The 23,043-nt window shown below is 44.1% G+C and overlaps 1 protein-coding gene across 2 annotated transcripts in view; it reads left to right on the top strand.

Moving 5' to 3' along the window:
- Positions 1-23,043, top strand: part of CRACDL (CRACD like) — a 152,171-nt gene that overhangs the window by 97,031 nt on the left and 32,097 nt on the right. For both annotated transcript variants that reach the window (XM_063953348.1, XM_063953347.1), the window contains exons 2-4: positions 13,540-13,614; positions 17,840-18,008; positions 21,625-21,754. In XM_063953348.1, the coding sequence (XP_063809418.1) occupies positions 13,566-13,614; positions 17,840-18,008; positions 21,625-21,754 (348 nt within the window). In that variant the 5' untranslated portion in view covers positions 13,540-13,565. The remainder of the gene's footprint in view (positions 1-13,539; positions 13,615-17,839; positions 18,009-21,624; positions 21,755-23,043) is intronic.

Genomic DNA, 23,043 nt, shown 5'->3' with positions numbered 1-23,043 from the left:
GGAAGATCATCGCGGAATGGCTTACCCCAATTGGACTCTCCTGTGGATTTGTGGCATCGGACAACGCCAGCAATATTGTGTGTGCATTAAATCTGGGCCAATTCCAGCACGTCCCATGTTTTGCACATACCTTGAATTTGGTGGTGCAGAATTTTTTAAAAAAACGACAGGGGCGTGCAAGAGATGCTGTCGGTGGCCAGAAGAATTGCGGGACACTTTCGGCGTACAGGCACCACGTACAGAAAACTGGAGCACCACCAAAAACTACTGAACCTGCCCTGCCATCATCTGAAGCAAGAAGTGGTAACGAGGTGGAATTCAACCCTGTATATGCTTCAGAGGTTGGAGGAGCAGCAAAAGGCCATTCAAGCCTATACAATTGAGCACGATATAGGAGGTGGGATGCACCTGTCTCAAGCGCAGTGGAGAATGAGTTCAACGTTGTGCAAGGTTCTGATGCCCTTTGAACTTGCCACACGTGAAGTCAGTTCAGACACTGCCAGCCTGAGTCAGGTCATTCCCCTCATCAGGCTTTTGCAGAAGAAGCTGGAGACATTGAAGGAGGAGCTAACACGGAGCGATTCCGCTAGGCATGTGGGACTTGTGGATGGAGCCCTTAATTCGCTTAGCAAGGATTCACGGGTGGTCAATCTGTTGAAATCAGAGCACTACATTTTGGCCACCGTGCTCGATCCTAGATTTAAAGCCTACCTTGGATCTCTCTTTCCGGCAGACACAAGTCTGCTGGGGTTCAAACACCTGCTGGTGAGTAAATTGTCAAGTCAAGCGGAACGCGACCTGTCAACAACATCTCCTCCTTCACATTCTCCCGCAACTGGGGGTGCGAGGAAAAGGCTCAGAATTCCGAGCCCACCCGCTGGCGGTGATGCAGGGCAGTCTGGAGCGACTGCTGATGCTGACATCTGGTCCGGACTGAAGGACCTGACAACGATTACGGACATGTCGTCTACTGTCACTGCATATGATTCTCTCCCCATTGAAAGAATGGTGGAGGATTATATGAGTGACTGCATCCAAGTAGGCACGTCACACAGTCCGTACTTATACTGGCAGGAAAAAGAGGCAATTTGGAGGCCCTTGCACAAACTGGCTTTATTCTACCTAAGTTGCCCTCCCACAAGTGTGTACTCCGAAAGAGTGTTTAGTGCCGCCGCTCACCTTGTCAGCAATCGGCGTACGAGGTTACATCCAGAAAATGTGGAGAAGATGATGTTCATTAAAATGAATTATAATCAATTCCTCCGTGGAGACATTGACCAGCAGCAATTGCCTCCACAAAGTACACAGGGAGCTGAGATGGTGGATTCCAGTGGGGACGAATTGATAATCTGTGAGGAGGGGGATGTACACGGTGATATATCGGAGGATGATGATGAGGTGGACATCTTGCCTCTGTAGAGCCAGTTTGTGCAAGGAGAGATTAATTGCTTCTTTTTTGGTGGGGGTCCAAACCAACCCGTCATATCAGTCACAGTCGTGTGCCAGACCCTGTCACTGAAATGATGGGTTGGTTAAAGTGTGCATGTCCTGTTTATACAACATAAGGGTGGGTGGGAGGGCCCAAGGACAATTCCATCTTGCACCTCTTTTTTCTTTTCTTTTTCTTTGCGTCATGTGCTGTTTGGGGAGGGTTTTTTGGAAGGGACATCCTGCGTGACACTGCAGTGCCACTCCTAGATGGGCCCGGTGTTTGTGTCGGCCACTAGGGTCGCTTATCTTACTCACACAGCTACCTCATTGCGCCTCTTTTTTTCTTTGCGTCATGTGCTGTTTGGGGAGGGTTTTTTGGAAGGGACATCCTGCGTGACACTGCAGTGACACTCCTAGATGGGCCCGGTGTTTGTGTCGGCCACTAGGGTCGCTTATCTTACTCACACAGCTACCTCATTGCGCCTCTTTTTTTCTTTGCGTCATGTGCTGTTTGGGGAGGGTTTTTTGGAAGGGACATCCTGCGTGACACTGCAGTGCCACTCCTAGATGGGCCCGGTGTTTGTGTCGGCCACTAGGGTCGCTAATCTTACTCACACAGCTACCTCATTGCGCCTCTTTTTTTCTTTGCGTCATGTGCTGTTTGGGGAGGGTTTTTTGGAAGGGCCATCCTGCGTGACACTGCAGTGCCACTCCTAGATGGGCCCGGTGTTTGTGTCGGCCACTAGGGTCGCTTATCTTACTCACACAGCGACCTCGGTGCAAATTTTAGGACTAAAAATAATATTGTGAGGTGTGAGGTATTCAGAATAGACTGAAAATGAGTGGAAATTATGGTTTTTGAGGTTAATAATACTTTGGGATCAAAATGACCGCCAAATTCTATGATTTAAGCTGTTTTTTAGGTTTTTTGGAAAAAAACACCCGAATCCAAAACACCCCCGAATCCGACAAAAAAAATTCGGTGAGGTTTTGCCAAAATGCGGTCGAACCCAAAACACGGCCGCGGAACCGAACCCAAAACCAAAACACAAAACCCGAAAAATTTCCGGCGCTCATCTCTAGTTAATATTCAGTAAACTGCATGCAGACCCTGAGCTCCATGTTACCAATCTCTGCTCCAAGGCCTCCATATGCATACCCTCCAACATGACCCCTTCCATTAGGTACAAAATGCTCTGTTCCTGGACTTCTTTGCTAGTGACCGTTACAGAGATAAGGCTACACCACAGTCCAAAATTCAAATAGGGGAGCAACACCAACTGCCATTGAGTCCTGGCCGGTGATGTCTGACAGTGTTTGGTGTGGCTCCCGTATTTGAATTTTGGACTGTGGTGCAGCCCCACCTCTGTAACTGCCACTGGCAAGAAAGTCCAGGAACAGAGTATTTTGTACCTGATGGAACGGGTTATGTTGGAGGGTAGGCATATGTCTTTGTTCTCTGCTCCAAGGTCTACATACAGTACACCTTTGTCATACCCTCCAACATTTTACACTTAAAAACCGGTACAAATAAAGAAAGGGGGCGTGACCGCGGGTAAAGGGGCATGGCCACGCCCCCTTTCCTATACTTTCAATGGAGATGCAGTAAGTCAAAAATCGGTACACAGCCCTTTTTGGCCGGTACAGACCTTAAAAAAAACGGTACTGTACCAGACAAAAAGGTACAGTTGGAGGGTATGCTTTGTTTGTAACAATTTATAATTCAGTCTCCTTGGGAAGTGCGGTTTATAGAAGTGGAGATGTTGCCCATAGCAACCTATCAGATTCTAAGTATTCTACACGGTACAATATAAATGATAAGTAGAATCTGGTTACTATGGGCAACATCTCCACTTCTATAAGACTGCACTTTAGTAAATATACAGTGTCCAATTGAGTTAATGTTGTACCTTAGTAAATCTAGATCCAGAAATCTGTGAACATTCATCTGATTGATCTGCAGATATCACCGTTTTCTCTGACGTCCTAGTGGATGCTGGGAACTCCGTAAGGACCATGGGGAATAGATGGGCTCCGCAGGAGACTGGGCACTCTAAAAGAAAGATTAGGTACTATCTGGTGTGCACTGGCTCCTCCCTCTATGCCCCTCCTCCAGACCTTAGTTAGAATCTGTGCCCGGCCAGAGCTGGGTGCTCCTAGTGGGCTCTCCTGAGCTTGCTAGAAAAGAAAGTATTTGTTAGGTTTTTTATTTTCAGTGAGATCTGATGGCAACAGACTCACTGCTACGTGGGACTGAGGGGAGAGAAGCAAACCTACCTGCTTGCAGCTAGCTTGTGCTTCTTAGGCTACTGGACACCATTAGCTCCAGAGGGTTCGAACACAGGGCCTGACCTCGATCGTCCGTTCCCCGAGACGCGCCGCCGTCCCCCTTGCAGAGCCAGAAGACAGAAGAAGAACGATGAAATCGGCGGCAGAAGACTCCTGTCTTCATTAAGGTAGCGCACAGCACTGCAGCTGTGCGCCATTGCTCCCACTGCACACCACACACTCCGGTCACTGTAGGGTGCAGGGCGCTGTGGGGGGCGCGCCCTGGGCAGCAATTATATTACCTTTTGGCAAAAAATACACATAATACAGTCAGTTAACTGTATATGTGTAAAAACCCCCGCCATTAAGTACAGAAAACGCGGGACAGAAGCCCGCCGCTGAGGGGGCGGGGCCTTCTTCCTCAGCACACCAGCGCCATTTTCCCTTCACAGCTCCGCTGGAAGCACGCTTCCCAGGCTCTCCCCTGCAGTATCCAGGTACAAGACGGGTTAAAAAGAGAGGGGGGGCACATAAATTTAGGCGCAAATTGATACAGACAAGCAGCTATTGGGAAAATCACTTATTAGCAGTGTAAATCCCTGTGTTATATAGCGCTGTGGTGTGTGCTGGCATACTCTCTCTCTGTCTCCCCAAAGGACTTTGTGGGGTCCTGTCCTCAGTCTGAGCATTCCCTGTGTGTGTGCGGTGTGTCGGTACGGCTGTGTCGACATGTTTGATGAGGAGGGTTACGTGGAGGCGGAGCAGGGGCAGATAAATATGGTGTCGCCCCCGACGGGGCCGACACCTGATTGGATGGATATGTGGAAGGTCTTAACCGACAGTGTCAACTCCTTACATAAAAGGTTCGATGACGCAGCAGCCTTGGGACAGCCGGGGTCTCAGCCCGCGCCTGCCCAGGCGTCTCAGAAGCCGTCAGGGGCTCATAAACGCCCGCTAGCTCTGATGGTAGACACAGATGTCGACACGGAGTCTGACTCCAGTGTAGATGAGGATGAGACAAATGTACAGTCTACAAAAGCCATCCGATGCATGATTACTGCAATGAAAGATGTATTGCACATTTCTGACATTAACCCGGTTACCACCAAGAGGGGTATTATGTTTGGGGAGAAAAAGCAGCCAGTGACTTTTCCCCCATCTGATGAATTAAATGATTTGTGTGAAGAAGCGTGGAGTTCCCCTGATAAGAAACTAGTGATTTCTAAGAGGTTACTGATGGCGTACCCTTTCCCGCAAACGGATAGGTTACGTTGGGAAACATCCCCTAGGGTGGACAAGGCGCTAACACGCTTATCAAAAAGGATGGCACTGCCGTCTCAGGATACGGCCGCCCTAAAGGATCCTGCGGATAGAAAGCAGGAAGCTATCCTGAAGTCTGTGTATACACACTCTGGTACTCTACTGAGACCTGCTATTGCTTCAGCCTGGATGTGTAGTGCTGCAGCAGCATGGACTGATACCCTGTCAGACAACATTGATTCCCTCGACAGGAATACTGTTTTGCTAACCATTGAACATATAAAAGACGTCGTCTTATATATGCGGGATGCACAGAGGGACATTTGCCTGCTGGCATCTATAATTAATGCAATGTCCATTTCTGCCAGGAGAGTATTATGGACTCGGCAGTGGACAGGTGATGCTGATTCTAAAAAACACATGGAGGTTTTGCCTTATAAGGGTGAGGAATTGTTTGGGGACGGTCTCTTGGACCTCGTATCCACAGCAACTGCTGGGAAGTCGACTTTTTTACCTCAGGTTCCCTCACAGCCTAAGAAAGCACCGTATTATCAAATGCAGTCCTTTCGGCCTCAGAAAGGCAAGCGGGTCAGAGGAGCATCCTTTCTGGCCAGAGGCAAGGGTAGAGGAAAGAATCTGCACCAGGCAGCCAGTTCCCAGGAACAAAAATCCTCCCCTGCTTCCACTAAGTCCACCGCATGACGTTGGGGCTCCACAGGCGGAGCCAGGTGCGGTGGGGGCGCGTCTCCAAAACTTCAGCAACCAGTGGGTTCGCTCACAAGTGGATCTCTGGGCTGTACAAATTGTATCTCAGGGATACAAGCTGGAGTTCGAGGCGACTCCCCCTCGCCGTTACCTCAAATCAGCCTTGCCAGCTGCTCCCAGGGAAAGGGAGGTAGTACTGGCGGCATTTCACAAGCTGTACCTCCAGCAGGTGATAATCAAGGTCCCCCTCCTTCAACAGGGCAGGGGTTACTATTCCATAATGTTTGTGGTACCGAAACCGGACGGTTCAGTGAGACCCATCCTGAATTTAAAATCCTTGAACACTTATATAAAGAAGTTCAAGTTCAAAATGGAATCGCTCAGGGCGGTTATTGCAAGTCTGGAAGAGGGGGATTTTATGGTGTCGCTGGACATCAAGGATGCTTACTTGCATGTCCCCATTTACCCACCTCACCAGGAATACCTCAGGTTTGTGGTACAGGACTGTCATTACCAATTCCAGACGTTGCCGTTTGGTCTCTCCACGGCACCGAGAATATTTACCAAGGTAATGGCCGAAATGATGATACTCCTTCGGAAGAAGGGAGTTATAATTATCCCGTACTTGGACGATCTCCTCATAAAGGCGAGGTCCAGAGAGCAGTTGCTAATCAGCGTAGCACACTCTCAGGAAGTGTTGCAACAGCACGGCTGGATTCTGAATATCCCAAAGTCGCAGCTGATTCCTGCGACGCGTCTGCTTTTCCTGGGCATGATTCTGGACACAGAACAGCAGAAGGTGTTTCTCCCGGTGGAGAGAGCCCAGGAATTGTCATCTCTGGTCAGGGACCTCCTGAAACCAAAACAGATGTCTGTGCATCACTGCACGCGAGTCCTGGGAAAGATGGTGGCTTCTTACGAAGCAATTCCCTTCGGCAGGTTCCATGCAAGGATCTTTCAGTGGGATCTGTTGGACAAATGGTCCGGATCGCATCTTCAGATGCATCGGTTGATCACCCTGTCCCCAAGGGCCAGGGTGTCTCTGCTGTGGTGGCTGCAGAGTGCTCATCTTCTCGAGGGCCGCAGGTTCGGCATACAGGACTGGGTCCTGGTGACCACGGATGCAAGCCTCCGAGGATGGGGGGCAGTCACTCAGGGAAGAAACTTCCAAGGCCAGTGGTCAAGTCTGGAGACTTCACTACACATAAATATACTGGAACTAAGGGCCATTTACAACGCCCTGAGGCAAGCAGAGCCCCTGCTTCAAAACAAACCTGTACTGATTCAGTCAGACAACATCACGGCAGTCGCCCATGTAAACCGCCAGGGCGGCACAAGAAGCAGGATGGCAATGGCAGAAGCCACAAGGATTCTTCGATGGGCGGAGAATTACGTGCTAGCACTGTCAGCAGTGTTCATTCCGGGAGTGGACAACTGGGAAGCAGACTTCCTCAGCAGACACGACCTCCACCCGGGAGAGTGGGGACTTCATCAAGAAGTCTTCACACAGATTGTAAATCGCTGGGAACTGCCACATGTGGACATGATGGCGTCCCGCCTCAACAAAAAGCTAAAAAGATATTGCGCCAGGTCAAGGAACCCTCAGGCGATAGCTGTGGACGCACTAGTGACACCGTGGGTGTACCAGTCGGTTTATGTGTTCCCTCCTCTTCCTCTCAAACCCAAGGTACTGAGGATAGTAAGAAAGAGAGGAGTAAGAACTATACTGATCGTTCCGGATTGGCAAAGAAGAACTTGGTACCCAGAACTACAAGAAATTATCTCAGAGGACCCATGGCCTCTGCCTCTCAGACAGGACCTGTTACAACAGGGGCCCTGTCTGTTCCAAGACTTACCGCGGCTGCGTTTGACGGCATGGCGGTTGAACGCCGGATCCTAGCGGAAAAGAGCATTCTGGATGAAGTTATTCCTACGCTGATAAAGGCTAGGAAAGACGTGACAGCAAAACATTATCACCGTATATGGCGAAAATATGTTGCTTGGTGTGAGGCCAGGAAGGCCCCTACAGAGGAATTCCAGCTGGGTCGATTCCTGCACTTCCTACAGTCGGGAGTGTCTATGGGCTTAAAATTAGGATCTATAAAGGTCCAGATTTCGGCCCTATCTATTTTCTTTAAAAAAAAACTGGCTTCACTGCCTGAAGTTCAGACGTTTGTTAAGGGAGTGCTGCATATTCAGCCCCCTTTTGTGCCTCCAGTGGCACCTTGGGATCTTAACGTTGTGTTGGATTTCCTGAAATCACACTGGTTTGAGCCACTTAAGACCGTGGAGCTAAAGTATCTCACGTGGAAGGTGGTCATGCTGTTGGCCTTAGCTTCGGCTAGGCGTGTGTCAGAATTGGCGGCTTTGTCATGTAAAAGCCCATATCTGATCTTCCATATGGACAGGGCGGAATTGAGGACTCGTCCCCAATTTCTCCCAAAGGTGGTATCAGCGTTTCATTTGAACCAACCTATTGTGGTGCCTGCGGCTACTCGGGACTTGGAGGATTCCAAGTTGCTGGACGTAGTCCGGGCTTTGAAAATTTATGTTTCCAGGACGGCTGGAGTCAGGAAAACTGACTCGCTATTTATCCTGCATGCACCCAACAAGCTGGGTGCTCCTGCTTCAAAGCAAACTATTGCTCGCTGGATCTGTTGCACGATTCAACAGGCACATTCTGCGGCTGGACTGCCGCATCCTAAATCAGTAAAAGCCCATTCCACAAGAAAGGTGGGCTCTTCTTGGGCGGCAGCCCGAGGGGTCTCGGCTTTACAGCTTTGCCGAGCTGCTACTTGGTCGGTTTCAAACACGTTTGCTAAATTCTACAAGTTTGATACCCTGGCTGAGGAGGACCTTGAGTTTGCTCATTCGGTGCTGCAGAGTCATCCGCACTCTCCCGCCCGTTTGGGAGCTTTGGTATAATCCCCATGGTCCTTACGGAGTTCCCAGCATCCACTAGGACGTCAGAGAAAATAAGAATTTACTCACCGGTAATTCTATTTCTCGTAGTCCGTAGTGGATGCTGGGCGCCCGTCCCAAGTGCGGACTCTCTGCAATACATGTATATAGTTAGTGCTTCACTAAAGGGTTATTGTTATGAGCCATCCGTAAAAGGAGGCTCAGTTGTTGTTCATACTGTTAACTGGGTATGGTTATCACAAGTTGTACAGTGTGATTGGTGTGGCTGGTATGAGTCTTACCCTGGATTCCAAATCCTTTCCTTGTTGTGTCAGCTCTTCCGGGCACAGTTTCCCTAACTGAGGTCTGGAGGAGGGGCATAGAGGGAGGAGCCAGTGCACACCAGATAGTATCTAATCTTTCTTTTAGAGTGCCCAGTCTCCTGCGGAGCCCGTCTATTCCCCATGGTCCTTACGGAGTTCCCAGCATCCACTACGGACTATGAGAAATAGAATTACCGGTGAGTAAATTCTTATTTTCTGAATGGCCTTTATTACAGAACTTTGTCTAAATGTGAATGGCTTAACTCTATTCAAGCATAATTCATTGGGGTCAGCCATGGCACTACAGTATATCTGACCAATGGTGAATTTCCCATTTGGCACGTGTCTATGGGTGGCACTTGGGTGCTTGTGTTGGCACTGTCAGCCTGAAATGTACCAGTAATTGCAAAATATTTCCACTGTACTGTACCATATTCTTGAATGGAGTATAAATGGGTAAGACATGCACATACTGCCCCTGTAAGCTGTCCTTCATAGTAAATATGTATACATCACAAGGTTGCATAAAAATCTGATTTTTTTTTTTTATAAAAATCAAAAAAGTCGGATTTATTTGATTTAAATTGGTTTTTATTTATTTAAATCAGGTTTTTGGAATTTAAATAGGAATTTTTTATTAACATGTTTTTGAGTAAACTGTTTAATTTTAGATGTTTACACCTTGTTGTAGTAAAACATGAACAAGTTTTGACGTGAGAACAGAACAGAATGATCACAGTAATAGAATAAATACACACTGAACAGTTGCATCAAGAAGTACAATTAGGCACTGAATTTCACTCAATCAGTTGTTTGAGTCTGAGTCGTACATGTACATGTCTTTGTCCACGTTCTCACGTTTGTCCTCAACAGAAAAGGCTCTGTAGCATGCAACCAGCTTAGCTGCTTTTTAATTTCCCAATCTGTTGCATGTTTTGGATTGTACAAAACCGTACGTTGAAAAAAATCCTTTCAATTCCTGCACTTGATGAAACTGCAGTGAACATCTGCTTCAGAAGATTTCCTGCCGAAGTGTCTATCTGAAGTTGAGCTGCATAGGACATCCACCAGGCTAGAGGAGATACTTGGCGTAAAGATTTACAAACATGTATGTATGTATGTATTTACAAACATCAAACATGTATGGTGCAAATGGTTTCATGGATGCACGAAAGTTAATGATGATCGGCATAATTTGACGATTATTGACATGAGCATACTGTATAGCAGTCTCAATTTCAACAGAACTAAGCTTTTTCCCCTGTCCCTAGGATCAAGTAGATTAGCCAGCAAGTGTGCATCTGTTAGCGCAGTTTTAGCTCTTGCTTTTGCCATCTTTACTACATTGCTGTGGTATCCGATCTCTTCAAGTTCATCTAACAGCTTCTTCCACACTTGTACGTCCTCACTGGTTGTACAGATGCGTTTTTGTGCACGATCCAGGGCTACAGCTACAGGTTTCAGTCGAGCCAAATAATCTTCAGCACTCTGCTTAATATCAAAGTTATTAACTTTGTTAATAATGTCTTGTGGGATATTATTTTTGTTTTCATCACATACTCTAGCAAGAATGGGCCAGTTTTTCAGAAAGGACTCCAAACAGTCTGCCATAGTATTCTAGCGTATGTCACTTGGCAGTATATACTTGATAGAATCTCCTATATACCATCCATTATTCTCCCTAACAGAGCTAAAAAAAAAAAAAAAAAAAGATTGCCCCCACCTACACGTCTGTCTCTTTCTAAGCAAAAGTTGTAGTTTTTTAACGTTTTGATTTAAATCATAATTTAATCATTTGTTTTAAATTGTGCAACCTTGATAATTAAAGATAAAAATAATTCAGTTTAATGGCTTATTTATTTTTATTCTATTAAGTTCGCTATAATCAAATGAAGGCTTATAACCAATAAATTATAATAATACAATTAGGGAAGGGGGGCAGCTGTTACTGTTGTGCCTGTGGGCACCCTCCCCCCCCCCCCCCTAAATCCGCCCCTGGATCTGACCATTAAACATGATTATAATACAGTTCTGTTGTAATATAAATAGTCATCATTAGTTGCAACTTAAGGGGGGTATTCAATAAGTGCAGTTTTTTTTCAACCAGTTTTTAGGTCGGTTGAAATTACATTCGACCTATTCAATGCCCGTGCCATTTTTTTGACTGGTCGAATTCGCCGCTGATCCACATGTTTTGTCAAATTTGTGGCCGTTTTCAACAGTTTTTGGGTCCGTTTACGCCCATGCCGAGTCGACAAAAACAAACAAACAAAAAGGCATGGTTGAAAATGGATTAAAAAACGGGCAAATTGAATACACTGAGGTCGAATTAGTGCCGATTTTCCTACTGTTGGAAAATTTGGCACTCATTGAATATACCCCATAGTCTAATAATAAACAAGGGAATGGTACTGTGCTGTTTGTCAGCATCATAAAATACAATGTACCGTTGTCCCTAGAAACAGATGGCAGATGGAAACTGCAAAGTAAAGATAGGGGGTGAGTGGAATGATAATGTGTAACAATAACTGATTACATACACACTGACACGGATATGAAGCACGCGGTGCCCAAACACTTTGTTGCTATAACCTGATGGTGTGTACAGTGTGTATTGTTCTCCATTCTCTGCTGCCAAGATAAGCATGTTGCACCTTCCTTGCACAGCACATATGTTTGCCAGTGTTGGAGAATAATAGCTGCCAGTCTCAAGGTTGCGGTAATCTCTATGGACATGGTCCAGGTGTTACTTAGCAGTATATATTTATAAATAGCCAGAAGGTTATTGTGCAGGTAGAGCAGAAAAGAGAACAGCATTGCTTTAGCATATTAGCAGCTGTCTCACAGGTGGTAGGGCTGATGCAAAGCATGGAGTTAGGGCTGTTGCACACTACCTGGTTTTCCCCGGATGGCAAAAAGCCGGACAAACTTTGTCCGGCTTATTGCCATCCGGCAGGGTCTTTCACACACCACGGCTTTGAGCCATGCGCTTGCGCAGCAGCAGCGGTGGCTAAAAAAAAGGTTGTGTGTGAAAGCTCCCATTCACACAGATTTGGGTGGGTTATATTGTTTCTGTGCAGGGTAAATTCTGGCTGCCTTATTTTTACACTGCAATTTAGATTTCAGTTTTAACACACCCCACCCAAATCTAACTCTCTCTGCACATGTTACATCTGCCCCACCTGCAGTGCACATGGTTTTGCCTATTAAAGATTTTGCCTTTGTGATCCTTGCTGAATTAGGCCCACACTTTTAAATTTGAAATAACGTGCATTCATGCTTGTGTTATAGAATATATTGGGAGAAGGGGGAGGGGCATTCTGGACTGCACACCCTAGTTCTAAATATAATAAGAGGCACTACCATGCTGAGACTTGTAGTACCACACAGAAAAAAGGAAAAAATGCAGGTGCACAATCTAAACACTAAGAACTCTGGTAATCAGAACAATTATAATAAACTCTGCAATAAAACCTGGCGTAAAATCGAGGTTCTTGGCGTAATGTGTGGCCAAAAAATATGGGCCCACCTACTGGATGACCTTATCAGGTGGGTCCGTGACATTCCTATAGTTCAAGTCCAGAGCATGGGGCCCTCTTGGCCAGAACCACTTAACCACCACAAGGCATCACTCTAGTGAGAAGTAGCAGTTTAAGTGTTAAAATGTGTTACATTAGTAAGAAACAGCAGTGCTAAAAGCGTTACATAGGTGAGAAGTAGTAATTAGGGTGTTAAAACTGCTACTAGTCCTTGAGATAATGTATACAACTTGGCTGTACTTCCGTCAAATTTTTTACTTATTTTTATTTTGCTCTTGTTAAATAAATAAATAAATAGTAGAGATTGAGCGATTTATGACCACGTGGTTAAATACTAGCTGAGGTTTGACTTTGAGTGCACTGTGTGTACGTCAATAAATGAATACATTAGACCAGTAGAGATGAATTGTCCAGAAAAGAAGCAAAACCACTACTTAGAAAATCAACAGTAACACACTGATTTAGCAAAAACTATTTCACACAAACAAGCCTCTCTTTTTCTGTTTCTAGTAAAGTTTAGCAAAATAAAACAAAATATTTGGTTGCTATGGTAACTGAACTTTTTACTGTGAACCAATGTTATGACATAATGTCCCGTTGCAATTTGTTTGATTTTTACATGCAACCAAATCCAACTCCATTCCAGGCTGTATATACCCAGATATTGGCATGGTAGAGCCCTGTAAAGTACCCACTGCCTGCTAAGTATTGGGGTCTCAGATTTTGTCTATGGAATGTTTACGCTTACATTTTTATTTTGAGTATTTTGTGCGATTTATTATTATTATTTTTTTTTAAGTACACTCTACATACCATAGTCTGCCTGTACATACAGTATGCAGTTGCATGTGTTGCAATTTTGGACTTATCCTTATTTCCTCAGAAATCAAAAGAACAAATATTAAAGGTGGTTTACAAAAATAGTAATTCCCTCTGAATGAAAAGCAAGGTCATATACTTATTTAAGAGCTATACTTTAGAGCTGTATACAGTATGTGTGCTTTGTCACAGTGTAATGAGCACCAAGTAAGTCTGTGAGCGCACATAACTGTAATAGAGCGCATTATTGTTTCATTGTGTGTTTTTACTATATTGTTATTTATATTTTTTAGGTCATTTGGTTTGGACATAACGAGAAATGGATTCCAAAGTGAGAGAAGGGGATAGCCTTGTAGATGATCATTCAGGTAATTACCTATTTACTGCTACAGAAAGGACAACTTCTGTATATCTTGTATTTATCATATAAGAACACAAGGTGGCAGCAAGCATCTGCATATATGTATGGCGTATGGATCAGAGTGCGGCATGTACTGCCGATGATCCCTGCGCTCAACCTCTGTCATGTAAATATAGTAACAAACCTATACACACACACACACATATCTAGTCACACATGTATACATACATACATACATACATACATACATACATACATACATGGTCACACATATATAATAGTCACATACATACATATGTACAGTGCCCCTTCCCTGAGTCACACTAACTGTTTAGGCTGGCTGGCTGGTCCTGGATTCATCAGTTGTTTATGAAATTCCTTATTCTGCCTAAAATATGTCAGTACTTTGTGGGAACTATTCAGCTCTGTCTGTCGTCTTTTTTATTTTGGAGTTCACCTGTGCAAAATTGATACATTTATCTTTTTTTCTCTCTATTCAGCTGCATGACCTTTTGCTTTTGAATGGGAGAAATATATGCATTATGCATGCAAAGCTTCTGTTAATTGAAAGACATTAGATACTTGCAAGAAAGCCTATTCAATTCATTGCTTGCATAAGTTTCCCACAATTGCAGTGAGTTTTTCTTGTCTGGATCGGCTGCTCACCATATTGGCGAACAATAAAATTCAGGAACAGTACCTTTCACCCACCAACGTGTTTCAGTCCCACACTTCCAAACATATACTGTATAGTTTACATGTGTATGTAGCTGCGAGATCTTGTAGATACACAAAGGACCTTTCAGGACTCTATACTTCATTATTATTACAAAAGGACTATATTACATCTCATATCAGAAATTCATCTTAATTATTTGAAGCATATGAATAAATTATACTTTGTATACATATCATACTTTGTTAGAGACTCACAAATTTGGGAGAGTCACTACTGTATACAGTCTTAACACTGTCTGATCTGTAGCCTTCCATTTCAGATTACAATCTATGTTTTCATGGAGCTCATTTTGAAATAGATGCATTTGGACACCAAGTATATAGATGTGTCCTCAAACATTATTGCTGCAGTCTCGCCAAACAGCAGCTCTCAGCGCACCAGGTCCTGCGCAACTCTGGTAGAAACAGTCGTCTTTATTGCAGCTTTTATAGGGGGTAATTCAGACTGCATCGCGGCGGCAGCGATTGCAGTCTGAATTACTTTGTGGAGTGCGCACGCGCCCCCCTGGGAGCCAAGTGCTAAAAGCATCTCTGGCTTGCGATCCCCTCTGCCTGATTCACAGGCAGAGGCGGTCGCGAGGCATGAGGGGGCATGCCAATGGCGTTAGAACGCCGTTGGGGGGGCAGGCCGTGGCGAGTAGTGGCCTGCCAGTGCGTAGGAGCTGTGCTGGCAGGTAGCTACTCGTCAGGTACAAAAGCATCGCTGCTGTGCAGTGCTTTTTGCACCTGTGCAGGGCGGGTTTGGGGGGTGTCTGTGAAACTGATCATAGATGTGCTCAGTTTAGCACATCTAAGATCAGATCTGAATTAGGCCCTTAGTCACAAAGTGATATGACTACGACGTAACAGGAGACTGATATTAATTTGATTTGCAACACTTATATATCTGTGTGTGACTGAGTATGAATCTGTATACGAAGTTCTACAATACAGTGGCCCTTGCTTTATTTTATGCCAAGTTCCGTTGTATTGCATATACAGACTAAAGTCGCATACCAAATTAATTAAAATGAATCAATTTCTAGCGCTCACCCCGCTGCTGGCATACTGGTGGCCGGGATGCCGCTGTTGTATCATGACAGCCGGTAATAGGTATGTATTCAGTCACATGGCATATTGAGGATAGTTGCATGAGGAGACATCTGTATGTAGAAGATACACAAAAGAGGAATGTGTGTAAACAGGTGTTTCCTCTTACATCCTTGCTGCAGTCACGCTAAACAGCCCTTGAAGTTGCGCCATCCCATAGCGGGACTCTGTACCACTGAGCACCTTTTTTTGTATTTTTTCCACAAAAATGCATCCTAGACCCAAAGTAATGTAATAGAATGCACAAGCGGCTTCTGCTGATTAATATTATATAAAGCATGCTTATATTCTGTGTGTAAATGCGGCTGTATCTGCATTCGAAAATTCCACGTTAGTGTTTTCCAGGAAAACACTGTAGCATAGCATTTTGTATGCATATACAGACACAGTCACACACACAGTACTTACACATTGAGTAATGGGCCCTACACACTGGTCGATACCAGTGAAAGATATGAACGATCTCGTTCATTAATTAACGAGATACCGTTCATACTGTATCTTTCAGTGTGTAGGCACCAGCGATGAACGATGTGCGGCTCAGCGCTCGTTCATCGCTAGTGCCGGATCGTTTAAACATGCAAGCCAATATGGACAATCTCGTCCATATTAGCATGCAGGGCTATGGAGCCAGGTGATGGGGGAGTGAAGAAACTTCACTCCCCCTGTCACCTTCCCCCGCCGCCGGGTCGCCCGTCTGCCGTATCGGCCGTCAGGCAGCTCGGCGGCGGGTCGCTAGGTGTGTAGGGCCCTTAACAAAGATGTAAGAGGACACATCTGTATGGTTGTAACAACTCTTCTTATACATCCAGTTAAATAACATTACCATTTTACCAGACACGTAAAATAGCAGAATAGCTGATGGCCTTGACTAATAAAATGACTCATGACTCTCATATTATATATATATATATATATATATATATATATATATATATATATATATATATATATATATATAGTATATTCTATGATTTTAACTTGTCATTGACAAAAATGTTATTATATGCCCTGTTTTTGTTTTTTAATGAACACCTTCTGTGATGAGCATAGAAAGAGGATATAATTTAACATTAGACATTTTTGTTATCTGCATTTCTTAGTTTATTCTTGTGCATTATATTTTACTAAACAAATTGTTTAGAGGACTGAAGTACAAAATAAATAGCCAAGAAGTGTTTCTTGAATTCTGAGATCTAGTAAGTGGCTACATTTACGATCATTATAAGCCGTTTTGTTTCCAAATCCTGTCACTAAAGCTTATTTTTCTTGTTTTTGTATTCTTGTTGCTTTAATAGAAAGAAATTGCATATTCGTATATTCATATAATACAAGGGAAATAATAATATAAGCACTGCTGTTTCAAAAAATGTCAGTTAGCCGTGGTAAATTACCTGGGCTAATTGAATATCCCCTAATATGCAAATAAGACTTTAAAATGTATTATGGCCCTCATTCAGCTTCAGTAGCAGATTCTGCTAAACCGCAAAATCTGCTACTGAAAAATCTCCTGCTGGGGGACACCCAGTATTAGAAGCGCCGCCCAGCGCTGCGATCGCAGTCTAATTGTGATTGCATCGCAGCAATAATGGTCGAATCTGGTCTATGCAGCCTGGCAGCGAAAGCAGGTACACCACTGGCATGTTTCCGACCGCAGGAAATGCAGGCAACGTCATCAGGTCGCCCCTAAAGTGGCCATAACACACGGCGTAGGGAGGCTCTCCTCCCCTCCCTACGCTGTATGGTTTCATACAGTTCTAACTGGGCATGTGAGAGATGGTATTCACCTAGCAGCATCCTGGGTCAACCTGCTGGTGCTCCACTCCAGCAATGTCCTACTTGTGCCCTCCGCAATCACTGTCCTGCCAACGTGTTTTCTCTTTCAAGGCAATGCATTCATTGGGATGCTGCTGGGTAAATACCATCTCTCACATGCTCAATTAGAACTGTGTGAAACCAGGTCTATCCTTTCCGGCAATGTCATACTTGTGTGTGTTTTTTGTGTGTCTTCTGTACCATTAAAAAGCGTACTATGCCATGTGCTTTTTTTTATTGCCTCTTTTTGCATGTATTGGAACATTTATGAGACATCTTTGAAAGATTACTAAAGACACAGGATTTGAGTGGAAAAGAACCTCTGGTCTGCACCGTATAAGGATGAAGATATCACTATAAGGAAAGATATATATCAATACATCCTTAGCGCTGGTGAAGAGATCACTGACTCCTGTTTCTTTTGTGTTTGAATTGGTGGTATGAGGATTGCCCCACAAGTGTAACTCTATTCCAGCTGATTTTTGATTGGTTTGCGCATTGTGACTCTCCTAATACTTTGATTGTATTTATTGGTAATCTCCATTGAAACAAAATTATCTTACTTGGGTTTTTTGGTTTTTATTTTCTAGCAAAAAAAAAATTTAAGTTTAAATCTTTCAAAAAATTATTTGGAATAAAGAAGAGGAAAGAGACACTGGCACCATTGAGTAGTAGTGGGCTGAAGCAGAGCCAGTCTGCAAGCGATGTCACCATCCCTGAGTCCATGCGTGCGGATTATGACTCTGAAGATGACATTGAGTAAGCGGTGTTGGTGATCTCCCGGCTAAACAGATATTTCTCCATCCTTCATTTAACTTTCCATTTTTCTTCCCATGATATGTAATTCCTTTGTTTTCCTCCCGTCACTTCCTGCTTTAAATCTTTAAAAGCATTTCTTCCTCCCTTTTGCCACTGAAGACCTAAAAGTCTTCCTCTAACACTGCTTCTTAATGTATGTGTAGTAAAGACTGATGTCTGCAACAGGCGTGTTCCAAGCTGTACATAAATAAGGCACTGCTCCTAAACTCCCTGCATGGAAAAATAATCTGTATAGTAGCCCAGTGGTTCTCAACCTCGGTCCTCAAGTACCCCCAACAGTTCATGTTTTCTAGGTCACCTAGCAGTTGAACAGGTGTATTCATTACTCACTGACACATTATGAAAGACCCACAGGTGGAGCAAATTATTTCAGTTGAAATCCTGTGAGGAGACCTGGAAAACATGAACTGTTGGGGGTACTTGAGGACCGAGGTTGAGAACCACTGTACTAGCCTGTACGCAGAGCTGTGTATATCCTGTGATCCCCCTGTGCTCTTACATAAGTGTGCTCACACACCTCCCTATACTAGCTACAAGAGCTGTGCCACGATATAATCATATATTCTCACACCCTACTCTGCATATGCCGCACTTGAGTGTATACGCCCTCACTCGTTCTTCTCTTTGTGAGATGTCCTATTTGACCCTATTGACACCTCTTCAGCATAGATGTAAGTGAAATACTTACATCCCGGCATCACATATACTTACGTACGCTCAGTTTTGTCACTTGCGCAGTGCGAAAACACACACAAGATACACTCCACCCCAATGGTGTTCATTTATCTCTGCATCAGCACACTTATGTTCTAATAACAATGTATGTTCTGTGTATGTCCAGTATACTAGACAGCTTCACAGGCAGCATATTCTTTTGCCCAGCATATTCTAGCCTATATTTGGTGCATTATAAAAAAATCACAGTATAATGCATATTTTATATAATTTATTTTTTTATTTGAAAGAATGAGAAAGTCCAGATAGAGATGATCCATTTGAATTCCCTGTTGGACATATTCATGACAGGAAATAAAGAAGACAACTGCCAATTCTATTTGTGGGGGAAGGTCACTAAGGGATATATTCAATTAGTGCCGAATTTTCCGACAGGCAGAAAATTGGCACTAATTCGACGTCGGTGTATTCAATAGCGGCCTTTTTCGCCTGTTTTTGAATCCATTTTCACACATGCCTTTTCGGGGTTTTTTTGGGCGAATTGACATTGGGCGAAAAACGGACACAAAAACTTGTCAAACGCCCGGAAAATTTGACAAAACACACGGATCGGCAGCCATTCGCCGATCCACGTAGTTTTCTCCCGTGCGGATTTTTCGACCAGTCGATAAAACAGCACAGGCATTGAATAGGTATAATGTAAATTCAATCTACAAACGGGCAAGAAGTGCCGTTTTTTGGACTGATAAAAAAAACGGCAGTAATTCAATACCCCCCTAAAAATTTCTGTGAAGACAGTAATTCACTCTACATATAATTACAGTTCTAATGGGCCTATTTATTAAGGTCATTTGTTCTGAAATTCGTGTGATTTGAGTATTAATTCTATTTAAGAAAAGACCAATGGGAGATATCAGGGATATCTCCTGGGTTCAGCGAACTGCAGACAGCAGTCCATATTATTCTCAGCAGGGACTGCGGTCTGTTCCAGTTCGCCCCGTCCCATGAATTTTTTTTTTTCAATAAATGTTTATTAGATTTTAACACAAATCATCAGAGTCATACAAACATGAGCAGGCATGTCAGGAGAACACAGTACACTTAAGAAACAGCAGCAAATATCAAGTAAGGATATTTCAACATATACGTTAGAACCCAATAATCAAGACAATGATCTCCATAAATCAATCAACCTGGTAAACACAGTACAAATCCTGCCTGATCATTAGTAAATCCAATACAAATTGTTTAAACAAAAAGAAAGAGAGAACAGGAGAAGAGAGCAGAGAAGAGCAGGAAGGAAGGACAAGGTGGGGGGGGGGGTCGTTGTTCGGAAGATCAATTTGTCAAGTGAAACCGACAGGGGGAAGATTCTCCTCATAACATTGGAAAATCGAGAAATTACCAAAGGAAAACTCAGTGTGTGAGACTTGTACACATTACGAATGCAGTAAGTACGTCTGTGAGGACTTGAAGTCTAGCCAGGGAAACCAAGTAGCTGTAAACCCCTGTTGGTTTTCAGGTGTCGCCCGTAATTCCTCCATTGACATGTGCATGTCTATCCTAGTAAACCACTCTTTCACTGTGGGAGGGGCAGTGTTACGCCAACGAACAGGGATCACCGCCTTAGCAGCACTATTGAGATATTTCAAAAGGGATTTTATATATGCTATCAAAGGGCCGGTAACTAGATTAAGGATCCAGAAAGCAGGATCAGAGGAAACCTCAGGTCCCACAATCAATTTAGAAATAGAGATCACATTATTCCAAAAGGGGCGAAGCGATTGACAATCCCACCAGATATGTAATGGGGAGCCTGTTTCAGTGTTACAGCACCAGCACAGGTCCGGTACACCAGGGAACATTTTGCCAAGCGTTAGGGAGCATCTGTACCATCGCGTCAAAACTTTGAAGTGTGTCTCGAGTACAGAGTAACTACTCGAGCTGACAAAGGTGGCCTGAAAATGGTGAGTTCAGTCTTCCTCCGTCAGCTCAATCTTCAAGTCCTTATCCCACTAACTAATGTATTTAGGAAGGGTCGGGAACTTATGTTCAATCAGGAGTTTGTAGCATTTGGACAAAAAGTGCGCTGGACGGGATGAATCGAGACACGTACTTTCAAATATAGTTGTGGGTATAGTGGTGTCAGGACGAACCATGCTCCTCGCTACAAAGTGCTTCAACTGAAGGTACCTCCAAATTTCCGAGGACGGAAGACTCCATTTCAACTGTAAAGTAGGGAAGGGGAGGATCTCCCCATTCTCCACCAGCTGGCTGTCCCATGAATTTTACCTTTTTGGGGCTGTAGTTAAGCATCTTAAGATCAAATCAGCCACTCTAACCCTATAGGTAGAATATAGATGTCGATGGATCTTCTAATTCTCCCTCCCAGCAGGCTTGGTGCTGATGCTCCTCCTGTTGCAGATATAGCAATTTTGTACTGTGCATGCATGGCCTTCAATGCAAAGTAATGGGCGTCCGTAGGAGCAATTAAATAATTTTGCCAGCCGGGCGCCCATTACTTCTGACCTGCCCCAAAGCACCAGGTTTAGCCACGCAAAGAAGTTAAACCCAACTAAAGATCTTGCCGGGCCACGAAAAGTGATGTTTGGGTGCCCAAACAGAATACACTTTGCAAATTTCTGCTCACCATCTCAGGAGGCTGTGAGCATAAATGTCGGCGCCGGCAGCTTCCGCGCCCAAATGGCAGAACAATTGCATAGCTACCAGCGGGCACCCTCTAGTGGTGGGGTCCCAAACAACAATTGAATTGTCATATTTGGATAATCATCCTTGCCCTTTATAATAAGCTACATATCTTGGGAACAGATGATAACTTTCCACTTCAGATAAAGTAACCAGTTGGGTTATATAATTACAGGGCCGCTGTGCTGGGGAGCAGAGCTGTTTCACACGACAGCATCTTTATTCCGGAGATTGTGCAAGAGGCTGCCCGACCTGTACGTGTCTTCTCACAGGAGAATGTGTCCGACCACATTAAGGCCTTGCAGGTATAGCACACAAGTGTTTATAATTTGTGTCCTAGATCAGATTCATGTGCTTCATGTATTTAAACATAAATGTACACTTTACACGATCCAACCTGCATTATTTTCCTTATATACACATGTGCAGTAAGAAGATGAGTTTCCAATATTTCTAATAGCAGCTGTCATTGGTGGCAGGGCAAAATTCCTGATCGCAGGTGATCAGGGATTATATAACCGTTTATCACTGTGCTATCCAATGTACTATACATAGATTTAGGAATTTAGGAAAAATACTATTTTTAGAATGTCAAAAGCTATATAGAAAAAGGGTAGATCGCATATGCAAAGACCAAATTCCTATTTCAGGTGCAAAGTACTGTATATGCACCAAGATTGCTGGATAGACCTGGTGTAAATGTCTGCAGCCTTACACAGCACAGTTATCATAGACACATGTCGCATCTGTCACAGAGGGGGTCATTCCGAGTTGTTCGCTTGTTAGCTGCTTTTAGCAGCATTGCACACGCTAAGCCTACGCCTACTAGGAGTGTATCTTAGCTTAGCAGATTTGCTAACGAAAGCTTCGCTAATTTTCTCGTAACTATTACCCCGCAGTTTCTGAGTAGCTCCAGACTTACTCAGCCATTGCGACCAGTTCAGTCCTTCTCGTTCCTGGTTTGACGTCACAAACACACCCAGCGTTTGCCCAACCACTCCCCCGTTTCTCCAGCCACTCCTGCGTTTTGCAACTCGAACGCCTGCGTTTTTTTCCGCACACTCCCATAAAATGGCCAGTTTCCGCCCAGAAACACCCACTTCCTGTCAATCACACTACGATCAGCAGAGCGATGAAAAAACTTTGTTACGCCGTGAATAAATTACCAAACTTTTGTGCTAATTTACTTGGCGCAGGCGCTCTGCGTACATTGCGCATGCGCAGTTTGCGACTAATCGCTCCGTAGCGAAAAAAAATAATGAGCGAACAACTCGGAATGACCCCCAGAGTGCACAGGAACTGGTCATGGACAGTGGTCCATATAATGAGATTTGTATGGAAAGGCATACAATTATTTAGAAGTTCTTCTTTTCAGCTGTCCAACACTGAACTATATATAACAGGTTTTGCAGTATGGTGCGGCTGTTCATACACCGAGAATAAGAGCAGACACTGAGAATTACATACCTAATACAAGAGAAGAAGACATTTGCAGTTGACCAAAAATAAAGATGTAATTTTCACCAGCACTCGTTTTCCTTTCTCACCGTTTCCCATATTTTTTCCAGGTCCCCCTCATATCTTCTCTTCCACA

Source organism: Pseudophryne corroboree, chromosome 2 (assembly GCF_028390025.1).
Source record: "Pseudophryne corroboree isolate aPseCor3 chromosome 2, aPseCor3.hap2, whole genome shotgun sequence".
Taxonomy (NCBI): domain Eukaryota; kingdom Metazoa; phylum Chordata; class Amphibia; order Anura; family Myobatrachidae; genus Pseudophryne; species Pseudophryne corroboree.
This window is presented reverse-complemented; position numbering and strand designations above follow the sequence as displayed.